The 19,608-nt window shown below is 46.1% G+C and overlaps 1 protein-coding gene across 1 annotated transcript in view; it reads left to right on the top strand.

The window, feature by feature from the left end:
• The first annotated feature begins 4,464 nt into the window (after positions 1-4,464).
• Positions 4,465-19,608, top strand: part of VAT1L (vesicle amine transport 1 like) — a 91,547-nt gene continuing 76,403 nt past the window's right edge. Inside the window, exons 1-2 of the mRNA XM_006260251.4 lie at positions 4,465-4,747; positions 15,434-15,563. Coding sequence (XP_006260313.4) covers positions 4,518-4,747; positions 15,434-15,563 — 360 coding nt within the window. The 5' untranslated portion in view covers positions 4,465-4,517. The remainder of the gene's footprint in view (positions 4,748-15,433; positions 15,564-19,608) is intronic.

A 19,608-nucleotide genomic window follows, 5' to 3' on the forward strand; every position in this document is an offset into this window, starting at 1 on the left:
TGCCCTCAATGACCACATGTTGGTTGCCCCTGAACATTACCTCCCCTGCTGGGCCCTTGCAGATGTGCTCCTTGATAATTTTCTCAAAGGTCTTCCCAAGAACCAAGGTGAGACTGACTGGTCTATAATTGCTGGGGTCCTCCTTTCTCCCCTTCTTGTAAATGGGGACCACGTTGGCCCTTTTCCAGTCCTCTGGTACCTGGCCAGTGCCCCACGAGCACTCATAAGGCCATGCCAGGGGCCCCTCTATGACCCCCGCCAATTTGCTCAGCACCCTCGGGTGAAGAGCATCTGAACCTACTGATTTAAACACATCCAGACCCTCCAAAATTTCCCTAACTAGGTCATCCCTGACCCTAGGCAGGAGCAGGTCTACAGGGGGGGCTGCAGGCACCCAAAAATTCATGGTAGCCTCCGCCCCACATAAATCACAATCAGCTGGGCTAATCACTGTCAAAGCAGATCACCAACCTGTGGCACCACCAGAAAATTCCTCCTAATAAATGCAGTCCCCAGAGGGTTCAGGTCTGCTAATTTCTGATGTGCTGGACCACTAGAGTAATGAATAAAATTTCAAACTGTATGAAGTTTCTTTGTTTACTGACAGTCACCTTGCTGACATCCAGTATCTACTCTGTTTCCCCCAGTCATTCTGTACTTTGCCATTCATTTGAGTTACAATTATGTCTAAAAATGTCAGCCGAGCAAACTGGTTGGAATCTAATGCATGGCATTCTTTATTTCAGCTCCTGGTTGCTTAGTCATGCATTAAAATGGCCAGACCTAAAGCAAAAGAAGGCTGTGTTTGCAACATCTAACCAGCCAAGTATAGCTAATGGGGAAAGCAGGATATTCACATTATCATCAGTAGAGTGGGAGGGAGATTGAAGCTCCTTGACCTTTTTAAATAGTTGCATACCTCCTCCTGCTGTTATGTAGGATAAGCAGATGCCATCACCTGTGACCATGTCATCTCAAAGACTCTTGTCAATGTTCCTCTTTCCTGGGGCTACATGGACAAAGACACATCTACCTAAATTGTCTTTTAACTGAATGGTAAAAAATATGGTTATATTTTAAATGGACCTAAGAACACAACCTGTATGTGGAATATGGAGGACTAAAATCTGCTCTCAGTTAGACCTAGGCCACCCTTGGGAGATGATACACTTCCAAGAGAGCTAATCAAGTCCTCATGGCCTGCTAATCTCATTGTCCCACCATGTGTACTCATGTGTTGGTGTTTTTACATCCGTTTCAAACCTCATGTGTCTAAAGAGCCGTTGCAATTACAGCTACATTATTTTTCTACTTTCAATACATCTTGCGAGCAGTTTCAAGCAGCATTTTTTATGTTTTGTCTCCAAGCAGTAAAAAAATACATAGAAAATTCAATTATCTTCTACAGAGTTATTGAGCCAGATTAGAAGAATAACATCCACCCATTTCATGTGAAACAGATGCATTTTAATCTTGCACGTAGTGATTTTTTTTTTTCCTAGCACAAGCATCACTATCGGTACGCTTACCACTTCAGGGATAGTCATATGGAAGATCTTTCTGTCTATGATCTGATGTTACCACTCATTACTATAATGGTTAAGCACTAACACCTTAGCCTATTACTTATTCTAATTTGATGATGAGCATCTTTTAAAGCTGTTTTGCTTTATTTAAATGCAGTGTGCTAAATACACAATCAGAGACAAATAAATATGTATTGAGATCCCCCGCCCCCAGCATGCATAAATCAGAGCCTTTGCACATTTTAGCACAATGGCACCATTATTCTGGCTCCTTCACAGACGTGAAACAAGGCATTATGAACAGATCTTAAGAAAATTGGTAGCTGTTTGTGTTAAAGCAGTAATGGTTTTTTTTAATCATCATGTCGTCCCCTCTCTTGCATGGTGCGTTGCTTTAGGCTGCGGAACAATCAAACACAGATATAATTTTAAGCATTTAGATAGTGCACTGACTCCCTTACTTAGAGTTACGTTGAGTATGTTTGGTAGAAAGCCAGATCTGTAAAAGAACTTAGGTACATAAGAGTGGGATTTCGGGTGCCTAAACTCACACTTAAAATCCTGAAAGCTCCTTCGTAGCTGTCTCTAGTTTTGCCCACTCCCCAAAGCCCAGAGGCACCTCCGTTTTTTAGCTTAGAGTTCCCCAGAACCCAGAAGTGCACTTCTGAGTATACCCAAAATTGCCTCCAGTTTGACAGTATTGAGCAGTTCAGTGTCTAGCTCATACCTAAACCCACTGGTGAGCCAGAAATTCAGTTTTCCTTGCTTCATTCCATTCCCCCGACAAGCCTAATCCAACAAACATTCACAGAGCGCAATATCAAGCGTAATCCACACCCACAACATCAAGTGTCACCTAAAACGTGATAGCAACTTCTTCTTTCCATTAGAACATGAGCTTGGAGGTCACGGTAGGACGAAAGTGTCAGTACCTCCTTTTATACAATAGCCTAGTTCAGAGCACTTGCCCACAATGTGGGGGACCCTTTAGGCTAGGGACAGAAATTATACATAAATCGGTATAAGTGATCCAAAATTGGTTCAAATCTGTAACACAACAGAAGTTCGGCACGCATAAACTGCTTTCAAGATGGCCAAAACCGGTTTAAGATAAACCTGGAAGGATGTAGTATCAGACTTCACTGATTTAGGTTAAATTGTTTGATTGAACTTCTATCCCATGTCCCCTCTGGATTCAAGTTAACTCACAGTCCCCCAGCATCCTAGGATGCCTTGCACCTTCCCCCACAAACTCCCACCTCACAGGGTGTGCGGATTAGCTTTGGTCCAAGCTGTCTGCTCCCAGCAGAGTAGGAAGGTGTGCTCCAGTGTCCCCCGCCCCCTGCTTGTGTCCTGGGCCACTGCAGGCATGTGGCTGCATTGCCAGAATCAAAAGTAAATGTCTGTTCAGTTGCTTATTGGTTCAATCTACACTATTAGCCTAACCTACAAAGATTGAATTGATTCAGCCTCAGACTTTTTGACTGTCTGTATTTAGCCTTAAACAACAGGCTTCAATATTCATGGTAGCACATGAGGTTCTCCATCCCAGACAAGTGTGCTAATCAGTAGGCTATAGTCACTCATATGGTTGCTCATGCCTCTGCTCACAGCATACATTTAAATTGGAACGGCTTCAACAGGAGACCTGAGGAAGTCTGTAGTGCTGGATAGATTAGTAGGGCAGTTTCTGAGATGGTGGGTGATTTGGCTCCAAGTCCCCTTAGGCAAAAGATGAGTTTGAACTCATCGGGTGTGCCCCCATGAGCACGCATGTGCAGTTTGCATACATTTATCACACTAATAATTTGCAGTGTAGCGGGTTTTTTTGACACCAGGTGATCCCAGTGTCAAAAATATCATGTCAGAAAAAGCAGGGTGATGCATATGGCTGCAGTGTGCACCACGCGAAAATGGAGCCTGGCCAGCCAGAGCCACGCTCCAGTTGCTGGCCAGGCTCTGTGCACCAGCATCACTACCACTGCAATCCCACGAGGCCTTCAGGACCCCAGGTAGAGCTGCTGGGCCCAACCCGGGTGCTGGCCCCAGTCTCCCCTTGTGCTCAGGGGCATGCCTGGGGACAACTACCAGGGGCACAAATATGTACTGCTGCTGGTTGTCCCCAGGGAAATGCATGTCCCTGCTTCTGGGGAACATCCTGCTCAAATCCTTGACTCTAACCATTAGGCTAAAAGGCAATAGAGGAGAACATCAAGCTTCACCCCACCTTCTTCTTGTGTTTCGCGCACGGCCTGATGTGGTCGGCACCCTCTGGGGATGCACGTGCAAGGGGACTGTCGGAGAGGGAAAGCAGGGCCGTGACTCTCAAGCAGAGCTAGCTCTAGTTCAGCGAGTCTCAACCCGGGTGCGTGGCCACCCCCGCCCCGCGCCTTGAGATCCTTTCCAAGGCACCACACCACCTCCGCCCTGCCACGCATCCCAAGATAAACCCCAGTGGGTCTAATAAAAGGTATTTTTGATCTGTTCGGATCCCTTCTGACGCTAGAAACTATGAAACTATCATTTTGAGTTCTAGTTTTTTTGTATGAAGAGAAACACCAAATGATCAGCCTTAAAAAAGAAAAGAAAAGAAAAGACCACCCCCCCAACTCGTGCTCCAGCTCTGTGCAGCACAGCAGCGGCTCTCTCCTATTCCCGGAGTCAAACATTTTGACCAATAAATCAATCAATCAATAAATAAATCACTAATAAAAGAGACTGAGGGCTGCAGGTGGGGGTATCTGCGCGCCTCAATGCCTTAGCCTGCCTGCCTGCCACCTGCTCGGGTAGCACCCCCCCTCCCCCGCACCGCTGGCGCACAGCTGGCGGGGGGCGGGGCCGCGGGGCTCCGGCGCCTCGTCACAGCTTGGCTCAGCCCCCGGGGACCGCGGCGCCGCTACTCGGCGCATTACGGCGGGGCGGCGCGGGCGGGCGCCCCACACTCCGCTCCGGCCGCGCGTGCAACAGGAGCCGCCGCCGCCCGCCCGCGCCATGGCCAAGGAGGGCGCCGCGCAGGCGGAGGAGACGGAGCAGATGATCGAGGCGGAGGGCGCCCCCGCGGCCGGCGACCCCGGGCCCCCCGGCGCGCGGCGCCCGCCCGACGCCAAGGAGATGCGCGCCGTGCTGCTGGGCGGCTTCGGCGGCCTCAACAAGCTGCGCGTGGCCAAGCGGGTGATGCCCGAGGCGCGGGACGGCGAGCTGCAGCTGCGCGTCAAAGCCTGGTGCGCTCCCACGGGGGACGCGGGCAGCCCGGGGGGGCTAGGGGCGTGGAGGGGGGAGCCCAAGTGGTTTAGGGACGCGGAGATGGGGCAAGGAGAGAGCCCGAGTGGGTTAGGGGCATGGAGAGGGCAGGACGGGGGAGCCCGAGTGGTTTAGGAGCTTGGAGAGGGCAGGATGGGGGGAGCCCAAGTGGTTTAGGGGTGTGGAGGGGGGATGAGGGGAGAGCCCGAGCAGTATAGGGGCATCGGATGGGCTCTGTGATGGGACAAGGGGAGAGACCAAATGGTTTAGGGGTTCTGTGATGGGACAAGGGGAGAGCCCAAATGGTTTAGGGGCTCAGAGATGGGATGAGAAGAGAGCCTGAGTGGTTTAGGGGCTCAGAGAGGGGAGGAGGAGGGGGCCTGAGTGGTTTAGGGGCACAGGAGAGGTGGGGGCTTGGAGAAGAGAAGGCCGAGCAGGTTTGGGGGCTGGTGGGAGGCGGGCGGGGAACAGGGAGAAGCTGAGGTTGGATTCAGCCCCAGGACGGGGGGAAGGGCTGGGAGGTGCCCCGAGAGGCGGTGCAGTCTCCATCCTTGGGGGTTTTGAGGGCTTGGTGGGGATGGTGTTGCCATGAGCAAGGGGCAGGACTGGATGCCTCCGAAGGTCCCTCCCAACCCTGTGATGCAAACTGCGGAGAGCCCTGTGGTTTCCTCCTCCTCCTCGGGGTGGGAAGTGCCCGGTTGTTGCACTGACTTCCCCCATCCCTGATGCTGTCCTCTCCCCACTCCCGACGGGGCCCTGCCGCAGGGCAACTGCCAGGCACCCTCCCACAGCCTGTTGTCCTTCCTGGGCCTCTCTCTGAATTTGCCCACCTTGCTTGGGCATGACAGGAGGGCGGAGGGAAGACATGGGCCTCGGTGCACTTGCTTCAGGCGTGGCAAGTGTGAGGGGGTGAGCAGCCCTGGCTTCGCTGCTCCTGACACGATGGTGCAGGGGCATCTTGGGTTGCTTGCCAGGTCGGGGAAACTGGGCCTGTTTTCCACCAAGTGGCTGGGGGTGGGGGAGGGATCTCTGTAATGTAATGGACCTGGGAGAGTTGAGCAGCCGCAGCTTTCCTTGAGAGCACTCAGAATCACTTCCCGCTGCTCATGCTATTTTCTTCACGCTTTTGGATGAGTGCTACCCACAGAGGAAGACCCTTTCACCATGCGCCACTAGTAGACGATGATTAACAACTCGTTGCAAACTTTCCCATCAAGTCTGTTCTTTTCAAACAGGTGCTTTTCCCCTCTAAGTAGCATCCCGGTCACTCGCAGAGGCCCAAGGCCGCCTGCCTCGGTGCATAGGGTTCCCTTTGGGTTCACAGAGGACAGGGGCAGAAGGGATTATTGGGCTTCTTTAGCCTGACTTTCTGCATGACAGACACTGAATAACTTTACCCAGGATCTGTGGGAATTGCAGCCCGGCCTGTGTGGATGGCCTGAGTTAGAGCTGCGTGCTCTGATGATTGCGGGTTTCTACTGCTCTGGCATTTGTAGCAAATAAATGTCAAAGCGAAGGCTGAGGTGTTTATTTTAGAAACGATCGGCAACGAGGCTGTTTTATTCAGTGTATCCAATAGGTGCTGCTTCCTCAGCTGTAGCACTTTGATAGGCTTGCAAAGCAGAGACATGATTGTGCATCTTGGCTAGTTAGACTCTGCTTTTCCATACTGGGTCTGTCAGAATCAGCTGGTTTGTTACTGACTAAAATGTTTTTTCCTCCAACACACCTGCACTCTTACCACCGAACAGAAAGGTCTGCCATCCAGTGAGCTGAGTGGTGGATGTAGCTGCAGAGCGAGGATTATTGCCTTTTCTCTTATTTTGAAAAGTGCCCTATGGACACTATGGGAAATAAATAAAGTAATCCCATGCTGGACAATATTGAATATAGTAAAACCTGCTTGGTGGCTTTTTTTCTCTCTGTAAGGCTTTGGTCCCTATTGGAGAGGGCTTTAATGTCTCTTCACAGGTATTTTTCAATCATTAAATATTTGGAGTGAGGATTTGCAATTTTACATGCGTGTGGATCTGTTCCCTTCAAAATTCCTCCAGTATTTTAAGGACTTCCCATGTCACCGTAGATTCTCTCTACATCAAGACAGACTGTTTGCTCTGTGTCACAAATAGCAATGGTTACACTTTAGCTGGAAAAACAATCATACTCAGCCCTGCTATAACTGTAGTTGACTTCAAGGGGTTTTGGTATACCACTAATAAATCACTTGAGTTGTACACTTGCTGTTTATTCCATCAATAGAGGCTCTCATGAAAATTTCTGCTTATTTCCTCCCAGAATGTAGATTTTTTTTAAACTATAGCAGGGCTCAAACTGCAGAATGCATAGGTTGGGGAAGCCTTTTTGACCTATTATAGCCAAATGCCTGTTCATGGATAGAAGTCCTTACTGGTTAGGTACAGACAGTCAAAAAGCCTGAGGCTGAATCGATTCAGTCTTTGCAGATTAGTCTAAACTGCATTAGATTGACCTGATAAGCAAGTGACCAGACTTTTGATTCCAGAAATGCAGCCACATGCCTGCAGTGGCCCAGGCCAGAACTCGGGGGGACGCTAGAGCTTGCCTCTCTGGTCAGATGGAGCATACAGCTTGGGCCAAGGCTGGCCCGCCCACCCTGCAAGTGGGAGAGGGGGTTGTGGAGGGGATGCAAAGCATCATGGGATGCTGGGAGATTGTGAGTTAATTTGAATTTGGAGGGGATCTGGGACAGAAATTCAATAAGCTGATTTAACCTAAATCAATTAAGTCTGATACTGCATTCATCCATCCAGGTTTATCTTGAACCAGTTTCAGCTGTTTTGAATGCAGTTTATGTGCGCTGAACTTCTGGGCTAGGGATAGACATTCAGAAAGCGTGAGCCTGAATTGATTCAGTTTTTGCAGGTTAGTCTATCCTGCAGAGATTGAACCAGTTTGCAAGTGGATAGACGTTCCCTTTTCATTCTGGAAATGCAGGCACATGCTTGTGGTGAGACAGGCCAGAATCCCAGGGGTGCTAGAGCTGCCCACCCTTCCCTTCCACAGGGCTGAGCTGAGGAGGGGGGTGAGGGGGGCGTGGCCAGGCCTGGAGAGGCCTGAGTAAGACTCAGGAGGGCTTTAAACCCCAACCTTGGCCTGCATGGTGAAGAGGGAGCGTGGCCAGACAGCTGTGGCTGGCAAGGAGGAAGAGGGGAGAGCTTAGTGCACCCCAGCGGCTCCATGGCAGCCGGCAGCAATCCTGGCGCACAGGGGTGCCAGGCCTCGGAGGGGAATTCTTTCCCCTCTCCCCCAGCACTGCAGGGTGTGGAAGGGGGCTCTGTTCAGTGCTGGGGTGGACCTCTTCCCCCTCTTCCCTGCCTTGCTGCTGTGGGTGGGGATGGGGGGGGGGCCCTGGAGGAGGACACTTTCCCCTGCTCATCTTCTGCTGCCACGGGGTGGGGAGAGGGGCTCTGTTCAAGGCTGCCTGGCCCCGGAGGGGAACTTTTTTCCCCCTCCACAGGGTGGGCAGGGAGCGGTGCTGCGTTCAGTGCTGGGGAGACTCTTCCCCCTCCTCAAGCTCCCCCCGCATTGCTGTGGAGTGGGGAGGGGGGCTCTGCGAAGCTGCCTGGCCCTAGAGGGGGACTTCCCTCCACTTCTCCTCTGCTGTTGTGGGGTGGGGGGCTCTATGCGGGGCTTCCCAGCCCCAGAGGGAGACTCTGCCCCCCACTCCTCTCCCTCCCCCACGGGGTGGGGGCTCTGTTCAGTGCTGGGGCGGGGGGGCTCTTCCCCCTTCTCCTCCTCCCCCCACTGCCAGGGACAGGGAGGGGGTGACTCTGTGAAATGCTTCCTGGTCTGCTCTGGCCCAGCTGGGACATGGAGAGCAGCTGTAAATGAACCACAGCTGCTGGGGGTGACCCTGTCCCCATGGCCTGGGCTGGCCAAGGCAGCTGCACAGTGGGTCTGAGCTGGGCTGCGGGAGAGGGCCACCCCCAGTAGGTGCAGCTCAGTGACAGGGATGCTGAACCCTGTCAGCAGCTCGGCTTGGCCTGGCCTGGCATGCGCTGGCTAGTTGGGCTGGCTCAGAGGCTCCAGCAGGCCCAGAGCCCAGCAGCCGCCTGCCATGGGGGCTGGCTGTGGACCCACGAGCCCCTGTGGTGCCTCTGAGCTAGTCGGGGTAGCCCGCTACCCAGCTTGCTGCTGGCCATGCATACCGGGTCGGGCTGGGCCGCTGACAGGGCTCAGCATCCTTGTCACCAAGCTGCACCTGCTGGGGGTGGGGCTGACCCCGCAGCCTGGCCTAGCCCCACTGTGTAGCTGTTTTGGTTGGGGCTGAGCGAGGCCATGGCTGCAGGGACAGGGCCACACCCAGCAGCTGGAGCTCAGTTATAGCTGTGCCCAGGTCCAGGCACCGCCACACACTGCTCCCCTCTCCCTGGCAGTTGTGGGAGGAGGAGAAGAGGAAGAGTACACTCCCAGCACTGAATGGGTAGGTGGGGAGGAGGCAGGGGGGGGAAGAGTCCTCCTCTGGGGCCAGGCAGCCCTGCATAGAGCCCCCCTCCCTGATGAAGGCTGGAGGAAGAGTCCCTCTCCGGGGCCAGGCAGCTTTGCAGAGCCCCCACTCCCCACCCCACAGTGGGATGGGGGGGAGGGCTCCCTCTCCCTTCCCTGTGGGGAGGACAAGGAGGAAGAGTTCCCCGCACCCCCCAGTACAGAACAGAGCCCCGGCCTGGCCTCGTTAAGGTGAAGGGGGCAGGGAGAAGGGTTAATTCTGTCTTCCGTCTCTTCTGCCCTACAACTGGAGTCTGCCAGCTCCAGAGGCCACCGCCACAGCCCCCTCCCCTCTGCTTCCCTGTAGACAGGCAGACCCCAGCTGCAGTGGGGGAGGAGGGGAAAGTAACCTCCTTCATGCCCACTTTGCCTTAACGGAGGCATGTTGGCTGATGTTTTGCCACAGCTGGTCCCTGCTTGAGCTAGAGAGCAGAGGGGCAAGCCTAGCCCGGAGAGTACTGAGATGCTGGAGGACTCTGGTTTAACTTGAACCAGGAAGGGGTCTGGGACACTGCATAAATCAATTTGAGCTCAATCAGTTAAGTCTGATACTACATTCAACCAGGGTTATCTCAAACCAGTTTTGGCCATTTTGAAACCAGTTTACGTGCACTGAAATGTCTCTTCTGTTACAGGTTTAAAATAATTTCTTATCCCTTGCACTGAATGTCTCTTCTGTTACAAGTTTAAACTAATTTCTGATCCCTTAAACTGATTTATGTGTAATGTCTGTCTCTAGGCAGTACTGAAAGTGTGATGGGATCAGATGGCAAAGCTTGAGTGGGGTTGGAGACAAAGGTATTTGGGAAGAGATCATATCCACTAGTGGTTTTGTTTGGAGCTGATAGAGAAGAGGAAGGGGGAGGAATGGTGCTGCTGGTGTAGGTTTGTGATCTAGGGTGGGAGACTGGCTAAGAAAAATGTATGTGCAACTTGTACGTTATCATGGGCATGTTGTACTGGACAAAGTAGATGGACATCTAGGATGAATCTCCCTAGCACTGCATGCCAACTCTGACTAATTAACTTAGCTAAGCCAATGTGAAATCAAAGATGGGTGTTGGAAAATAATACAAGTATAAATGGGATGTGGGGAAGAAGAATCAAATCATCCAGCTTTTGTTAAATATTAAACAGAAAATTGATATATGTCAATAAGAGGCACAAGTATGAGCCTGTTCTGTACTCGGCATAGGGATCAAAACAGTTAAATGAAGTATACAGGTACTGGAGTACTATAAACAAAGGAATTGCAGGACATGTTCCTATTAGCACTATGCCAGATGAATCATTTTTTGAAGGCCTGAAATATCAATGATTTGATTGAAAGCATTTCAGTTGTGATGAGTCATATGTTAGCCTCATTCAGTGACTAAGAGATGGAACGACAGTCAGTGTCCAAGCTGAGTCACAACGTTTGCATATTCCCTGCAATCATTTCTTGATTGGTAATGATGGAGCAGTTAAGCCCTGCTGTATTTACCTGTTTGTCAAGTCTGTGTTGAACAAAACACTTATTGTGGACACTGTTTTTTGAGATCAGACAAGTAGCTAAAACAGGCCTGTGGTGGATATATAAAGAAGTAGGTTTGAGCCGTTAGAAATCTGAAATCATAAAAAAAAGGGGCTGAAAAGGATGTCAAGGGGGTCATGAACTCCAGCTCTCTGCTCAGGACAGGAATGAACTGCGCAGGGGCAACCCCACTGAATTTAGAGTCCAATTATAGAATTAGAATAACTTCACAGTATTTTTATTTCCACCATTAGGGTTATTCTTGCTTGTGCTTCCATACATGCGCATAATGAGAAGTGATGTTGAAATGACCCTCTTCACTTTGCTGGTGTTTGGCAGAACAGCACTGTCTGCTAAATCAGAAGCAAATAACAGCAATCCCATGGGTAACAGAATAAAACATAGTGTTAAATATATCCCTATACACCTTGCTCATATTTCCTAGATTTCTCTAAATGAAAAGGAAGCATTAACTCTGTTCTTAAAAGGACAAGGTAGAAGATTACAGGTTTTAAGAAGCCAATTTAGATTTAATGTAGGCAAAGGAAAGATGAAGAAAGCGTTTTGAGAACGCAGGGCTAGATTCTCTCCTTGCTTGCACAGTTGTAACTCCACTAACTTCATTGGAGTAATTCCTGATGCATGCTACAGTGGAGAGAGTAAGATCCATAAGGCAGGCAGTGCCATCCGAAAATGGAAGGTGGAGGGCGAAGGGCAGTCCACAGGGCTGAGTGGCGTTGGCTGGTGGAAGGGTCAGGGACTAGATGAGTTTGTCTTGTGGAATGAGTAGCCCTGCCTTGGATGGGGACAGAGAAAGGAGGAACCGTCTTTCAAGTTCTGGTGGTGAAGATGATCTGATTTTAAAAAATAATAGTAATAATAATACACCCACTGACTTTTCCATGGTGAGGAGTGCAGGGAAGCTATGTTATCAGGAATAGGAGGATGGTGCTGGAGCCTCAGACTGACACAGGCTTGACTTCCTCCATCCTGATTACATTCTGAGCAAACCCTACCCACATTGCTGGGACTGTCAAGGAAGGGATGATTTCATGTGTGAATTCAAACTCTTAATTTACAGGCCTACTAAAATCCCTGCTCTTTCCCAGTATAGCTTTTTATAGAGCCACTACTACTCCTTTGGCTCTGGGGATAAGTTCTTTAGGTTATTGTGTACCTTCCTCTTCTGATGTCATTTTACATCTACTCTTGGGCTTAAAGTGAAAGGTATACTGGGAGATGCACCAAATTGTGCACTGATCCATTATGTCTATCACAATAACCACCTTCTTATTAATTCCTATATATTACTTAATCCCAAGACAAAACCTCTTCTGAGACATCTCAACAGGCTTTTCTGTGCAAGTCATTTTTAATATAAAAAATCCATCTTCACATCCTTTTCCCAATAGATTGTTCTACTTATTCATGGGGGAAATTAATAATGGGCACTTTTTTACTTGCGCTTCATAATTAGCTGGATTCCACCCTATAACTCGCTACCCGCAAGACATTTTTTGATGCTATCCAACACTAAAAACGTGTAGTTTCCCCACGTTCAAAGAAGTATGAATCCTTTAAAGCAACTTGACTTCTCCTTTTCCATCTGTGCAATGCAGTCTGTCTTTCTTGTGTTTCCTAATATAGCCTGAGGGAGCTTGCTTTGTATAAATACTGTATAACAATGTTGGTAGTGCACTGTTCATGGATAAAAATGATAATATTTGTGTGCCCTTTCTGCCATTGTCCAAAAGTTGGCAAACATACCCACGTCAGATGGAAAGGACGTCCACAGCTTTGAAATCTCGGGAGCTTGTCGCATCAGGGAAAATTAATTTGAGTTCTTTCATCTGTAGCAAGCTTTCTTTTTCCATGCAATGCAGCCAACCAACCCTTTCAAATTAAAGCAGGCATAAGATATCTTGTTGATAAGAGATTCCATGAGGTCAGGGATCACAGGGATAACTAATAGATTAGCAGTTAACTTCTGGGCCTTCAAGTTGATTCAGTTTCTAAGAACTGAAAACATCTTTATTCTCAGCTACCTGGTTGATGTCAATGAGGATTATATACATGGTGTCATGAAATCTGTATTTAAAATGACTTATTCCTTGTCTTTTTTTTGAAAATCCTGAAGGGTAGAATTCTGTTCAGATATATGTGCACATGTATTATATATGCCCTTTTGATGAATGACATGTAGGCAAAGTACTCGGGCATAAATATCAAAGGCATAAAAATTTTATGGGGAAAAGTCCAATATAAGATTAAAAAAAAAAAAAAGGGAGAGAAGCTATTTAGCAGGTGGCTATAATAACTAGAAAGCCAGGTTAGAATCAGATTTTATGTCTCAATTACTAATAAAATGAAGAAAACTAAATCAGAATGAATTAGTATCATATTAATATTTTAACTGATTCCCCTCCCCTCTGCCATGGCTTCTTTTCTACTAACAGTCATTATATTTGAGATAAACCCTTGAATGATGCTATTCTTACTAAGAAAAAAAAACCATGAAGAGAGAGGAATTGAATTGCTAGAATCACGTCATCAGAGTAAAAATTGAAAATGTGCCTTTCCAAAAAAACAAGTCTGCTAAGTAGTTCCATAAGAATGTATGAGTACAAAAGTGCACAAAAGAGAGAGCGTGAGTACATTTGTATTTGTATAATCATAGTTTATTAACAGATGGCCATAGCCATGGTCAAACCTATGTCTGTCCTGGTGTCACTAACCTTACTCCTGTTAACTGGTACAGCACAACTCTAACTCTACCCTTGGTACCTGCTAAAGAGATGTAGGAAAGACTAATTAACACTCCGTGAAATGCTTGAAATTTGGAAAGGAGCCATATGAGGATCACCAGTGAAGCTAACATTGTTCACACATGTTTTCTACAATGTGTGTAATTATTATAATAATCATTTTTAATGATGACCTTAGTGCACGCTGTTCCCACTTCTTGAGTAGGACCATTTTAAACAACGCTTACGATATCTTCTATGTTGTTTCTCTAGTGTTACCTTGATACATTTCGGATGTGTTTTGTTTTTTTTTAAGCTCTGAGGCATGGAGCCCTTTTCTACCAGTCAAAACTATAAAAATTGGAATGATTAGTGTCTTTTCCTTTGAAACTGAGATAACGAGACTTTGAAAACTCAGTGTGGTCTGTAAGCCAACCTGCAGCTGTGAACTGGCAGAATTAAGGCGCCATCTAAAATTTTACCCACAGTTGCCTGAGATGGTGAAACTAGATGGATTTTCCCAAAGATGTCCATCTCCCTGGGAATGTTGTTGTGTTTTGGTCATGCTTTGTATGTCTTCTGCCTTTTGTTTGCCATGGCTGTTCTGTCTGTTTGCATCTGTTTGTTGGCATACAAATTAAAGCCCTGATCTTTTAAACACTTATGCAGGTGAATAACTTGATCCCTGTGAGCAGTTGTTGGTTGCATATGTGTGTAGAGAAGCACTCATGTGAGTAATTTGTGGAATATATTTGTTCCAGTTAGCAATAATTAAGGAAGCGTAGTCTGAAACAGTTAACTAGCTAGAATACACTACAACCCCAGTCGTGAGCACAAGAGTTTCCAAAGTTGTGTGTTCTGGTTGTTGTGTCCAGAATCTGTACAACAGGACACTTGGCAAACAGGATAGGTGTTGGAATTCAAATACAATGTAGTTGTTGTTTTACTAAAATTAGATGAAGCATAAAGTCAAAGTAACAAGATCTTCACAAAACTAAGAATCCAAGAGGCCACAACTCACTCTTCTAAGCAGCCAGTCACATAAAACTTCAAAGACCTTCAAAAAATGGCCTTTAGCAGAGAGGCTGTCCACAAATGATCAGGAAGATGCTTGCCTTTAATGTAGTTGTATTGTCGTGAGTGAAGTGAAATCAGGTTGCATTTGGACCAAAATGTCTAAAGTGTTAGAGGTTTTTTAAATATAAAATGAGATCATTTACAAACCCCTAACACATTGGAGAAAATCATTAGAGTTAAGTGTTTCGCATTTTTAAAAGCCTGTCTCCAGTCATTGCTTTAAAATAAGCCACTGGTATGTCAGTTCACTCACAACTGTGTATAGTTAATGAAGACTTAAGTATCACACTAAGCTTGCTCCATGTACCTTGCATCATAGTCTGTGTCCTCCTTCACAGAAGCAGTCTGTATCGCTGCCTATTTCTTAACACTAAAAAAGATGTACATATTTTTCAAGAGTGGAAAATATTTTATATAGGTTAGGAGAGATCTCAGGAGAGGCTTTCACATTTCGGTCATTGATCCGAGTCTGACCTAGATGGTAATGCCCTCTGGCATGAATCGGTAGCAGTGACTTCCTCTGCCTCTAAGCATAGGGGCTCTGTGTAATCACAAGTCTTGTAGCCCTGTGGGAATATCTCTCCCTCTAGCATGGCCTGTGCAGAGTTGATGTCAAGCTCATCTTTTCCATTCAGAAACAGAGGACATTCCTCCTATGCGCCTGCTGCGCAGCTGCCCATCTTTAGCATTGAAAAACCGCAGTACTTGCATGATGTGAGGTCCCCCATATCCCCTGTCCTCCTGGATGAGTCTTCACCCTCCATGCTGACACTCATGTTTTGATATCTTGATTTTTCTTGTATTTACAGCGGTTTAAATTTTATTGATCTGATGGTGCGGCAGGGGAACATTGACAATCCTCCCAAGACGCCCCTTGTCCCTGGATTTGAATGCTCTGGGATTGTAGAAGCTCTGGGAGATGGTGTAAAAGGATTTGAGGTAATATTTCCTTTGTTTTGTGTTGTGACAAAGTTATAAATATTTAACTATGGCTGGAGAAAAGAAAGACGGGAAGTTTGGAGGAAATAATTGCAAATAGATTCTGCCACCTTCTTCGTCTTGAGTAGAATCTTACTCTTTAAGTCGCCCTTTGAAATTGGGAGGAGGAAACTATTCAATGTGACCTAGAATGTGAAGGCCGGGACTGTATAATTAACTGTCCGTAGACTATCCGTATCTTGAATGAACATCATTCTTGTCTAGCAACCTATGGTGAAACCAGACTTGTATCTTATTCAGATTGAGAATAAATTCTCCAGAGAGGCATTTATATGGAAAAAGCCCTCTTTTATGTATAAAAAATTAATCGGCATACCCTTTAATTTTGTTCAACAGTTTCTTGCGGTAACCTTTATAAAGTAATATTTGTCAGATCTTGGCTCCAAAGCACAAAGAATGAATTCTTCTCAACTAGACACGGCACTTAGAGGAAGTGTATTGTCATGGTGGACTGTTATGTCGTCTTGTATTCTACACCAAATTCTGCAGAAGTGAATTTCACTCCTGTAGTGCACAGTTGTCCCATTGAGACCCTCTGGCCATGCCTGTGCTGTCAAAAAAACAAAAAAAACAAACAAACAAACAAACAAAAAAAAACAAAAAAAACCTGAAACGCTTACCCCAACTCATTCCTTCACACTACGCTAAGGCAGCTGGAGTGCATCATTTTCATGGCATAGGAGGCAGAATGAACGTAGAATCATACAAAACTAGGGCTTGAAAGGGCCTCGGGAGGTCATCTAGTTCAACCCTCTGTTCAGACCAGGACCATCTCCAACTAGATCATTCTAACCAGGGCTTTGTCAAGCCAGGCTTTAAAAACCTCCACGGATGGAGATTTCACCACCTCTCTGGGTAACCTGTTCCAAGTGCTTCACCACCCCCCTAGTGAGAGTTGCAAGCCTCCCTTGCTGCAACTTGAGCCCATTGCTTCTTGTTCTGTCATCTGCCACCACTGAGGACAGTCTAACTCCATCCTTTTTGGAACAACCCTTCAGGTAGATAGATGGTTGTTATCAAATCCCCCCTCTGTCTTCTCTTCTGTGGACTGACTAAACCCAGTTCCCTCAGCCTCTCCTCAGAAGCCATGTGTCCCAGCCCTTTAACCATTTTTGTTGCCCTCTGTAGGGCAATGAATTAAGCAGCTTTGAGGTTCTGCAGTTCTCTGTCTGTCTGTCTGTCTGTCTGTCTGTCTGTCGTGTGAAAAGTTCTTCATGCTCCCTAGACACCTCCACTCTGTCAGTGATGGATGGCAGCCTTCACTTCCCACCTTAAACAGGAAAATCTGCACTTTTTTCCCTGCACCATTTCTGCTCTTCAGTGTTTGCAGGATTGGTTACTCCTAGCTGTTTGGTCTTGATCTAAATTAGATTATAAACTTATGAGGTCAAGCGTTACTTTGGTATTGTGTTTATAAAATGCTTAAAGTAATGAAGCCCTGATTGTGACTTAAGTCTTTAGGCAGTACAGTATATATAATGATAATTTACTTAGACCTCATGCAGGGGAGAGTGAATTCCATCCTTGCTGTGAAGTATTCAGTGACAAACAGTTGAAATAAGCGAGACAGATTCTGTAAGTAATTGACATCTTACTCTGTAACATCCCCGTATTGTGTGTGAAAAACATTGTGTCCCACTCTGTTTTTCATCTCTTATGGTAAACATCTCTCAACTGAAACCTTTAATTTAACTTCCCACAATAGGTGTGAATCCTTTAAAATGCATATAGGGGTTGTTCTGTCATTCTTATCTCTGCCACATGTTGAGTCAATTTATGTCATCAAATAATTCCACCTTCTGGATCTTTATTGTGTTTTCTTTTCTCTTGAATAGAGATTTGCATAAAGATAGCTATACTGACAGCATTATTGTTCTTCTGCAAGAGCTCTGAACAGTGTTCCCTTTCATTAAAGACTATGGTCCATTTGATTTCCAATGGGGTCTCCTTAGGAATGAGGCTAGTTTTGCTTAGAACTTCTTCCCCCTCCCCACCCACCCTGCAAGAAATCATAAATCTTCAGCTATTTTTTTTTTGTTGGTATAAATAATAAAATCACTGTTTGAAAAATCTGCTATTTTGAATGTGTAGCTTTAGTATTTGTAATTGCTAGGCACCATTTTAAAAGTTAAGGAGAAGTCATTCCTTAGAACTAGTTTAGAGATTTTGCTTTCCACTGACTGTTTGTCTTCATTTTTGGTCTGAAGTTTCCTAATCTGTTTGAAATTGCAGCAGTATACCTGTAGCATAGGGGCATTTATTCATATAGCAAAACAGCATATCTCTTGCACTGGGTTGCCTTTTAAAAGTGATCAGTTGAGAGCAAGCTACTAACAGGGCAGACTGTTCTCTGGCAGAATCATTCTCAAAGTGAAGTAAGCCTGGCTTCTTCTTTACGTGACCATAGTAGTGGCTGGAAGATCTAGGAAAGAGGCCTAAAGCTGAGCACAACATTTATGCCTATAAATTGGTACAACTGACTCCCTTCCCCATAGCGTGGGGAAAACTACCAGAGCCCAAATCTTGCAAACCACTCTCTGTATGTGGACACAATTTCTGTGCAACACCTCATGCAAGCTCCATGCCATTGCAAGATCAAAGAGAAAGCAGATTTTGGCCTATTGTCCTTTATTTGTAGCTGACCTGTCCTACAGCTCTGATGGACAACAATACATGGCAACCAATTAATTTGTGGATTTCTTCATTGTTTTGTCATATGACAAATTTAGGCTTCTGCTAGCAACCTGCATGGATCACAACTTAAAAAAATGTTCTCTGCCTTGAGTAAGATGATGCTCTAGTCAGAGTAATCTTGGCCAATTCCTGTTCCTATTAGTTCAGTTGATGTCTAACTCCCATAGAAGCAGAATCATTCCCTTGCATCTCACCAAGCTCTTGGCTAAAATGGTGGTTCCTAATGATCTGTATCCTGCCTAACACGGAAGTTAAACTTCATAAAATATAATATGTGTGTTGTATTATACATGTAATACATTTGTAATGTATAATTATCCCGACCACGCAGTTGGTCCAGTAAAACATAACACCCACAAAAGTCTTTACCTCTTGCATAAGTATAATAAAACCATCCTCAGTATCTTATAAGATGTCACTGCTTTGCCTCTGCAATTTGTGATCATTTTTTGTTTGTGTGTGACACTGCATACTATGGCTGATGCAAGATTTCAGTGCCTCTAATCTTAAGAATGGTGTCTTTTTAAAAAAAATAGTCAGTGCTTCTTCAATAGTAGAAGGGAAACATCAAAACTGTTACTCATGACACATCATTAATATGAAGGCCCTTTTCAAAAGGAGGAGGAATTTTCAGTGAAATGGAAATGACAGTTCTGTTTCAACAGCTTCTTCCTACAAGATATAAAGTCTTCACAGCTGTCATCATCAATTTAAAATTTAACAAACCTACTATATAAAAGGCCAAAGAGAGGAAAGTGCCTTGAGAAGCCAAAATATTGCTATTCTGTAAACAGATTTTCCCTAGGGTGCAAGTAGATATTGTGCCTTATCCCATACCAATGAATTATAGTTGAAATGGAATAAGGAGAAGATGCATCATTACAAAAATATGAGGTGGCAAAAGTAGACTGCAAGGTATATAAATGCTGCAGAAATGTTCCCTTATTCAGACTATAAGATGAAATCATAAAGTTTAATAAAGCTGTCTTAAAGCTTATATTGTGATACAGCTTAGAGGTGCTAGCCATGGATCAGGAAGCCATTTTCATTGGCATTGTGCAAAGTATAACACAGATTGTACCTGCTGCTGAAAGTTTATTGTCCAAGACATTTGGCAGTAAGTGGGTACAAGCTGATGGGGGCACCCGTTATCAAACTTTTATTGGAATTATAGCAAAGGAGAATTGAATGCAGGTGGGGCAAATTTTGCTTGCTTTTTTTCTTGAGCAATCCAATTGCACCAGTTTCTTCCCTCACTTGAGCAGGAGCTATCCTTCTGTTATAGCCATGT

Source organism: Alligator mississippiensis, chromosome 10, assembly GCF_030867095.1.
Source record: "Alligator mississippiensis isolate rAllMis1 chromosome 10, rAllMis1, whole genome shotgun sequence".
Classification (NCBI taxonomy): domain Eukaryota; kingdom Metazoa; phylum Chordata; order Crocodylia; family Alligatoridae; genus Alligator; species Alligator mississippiensis.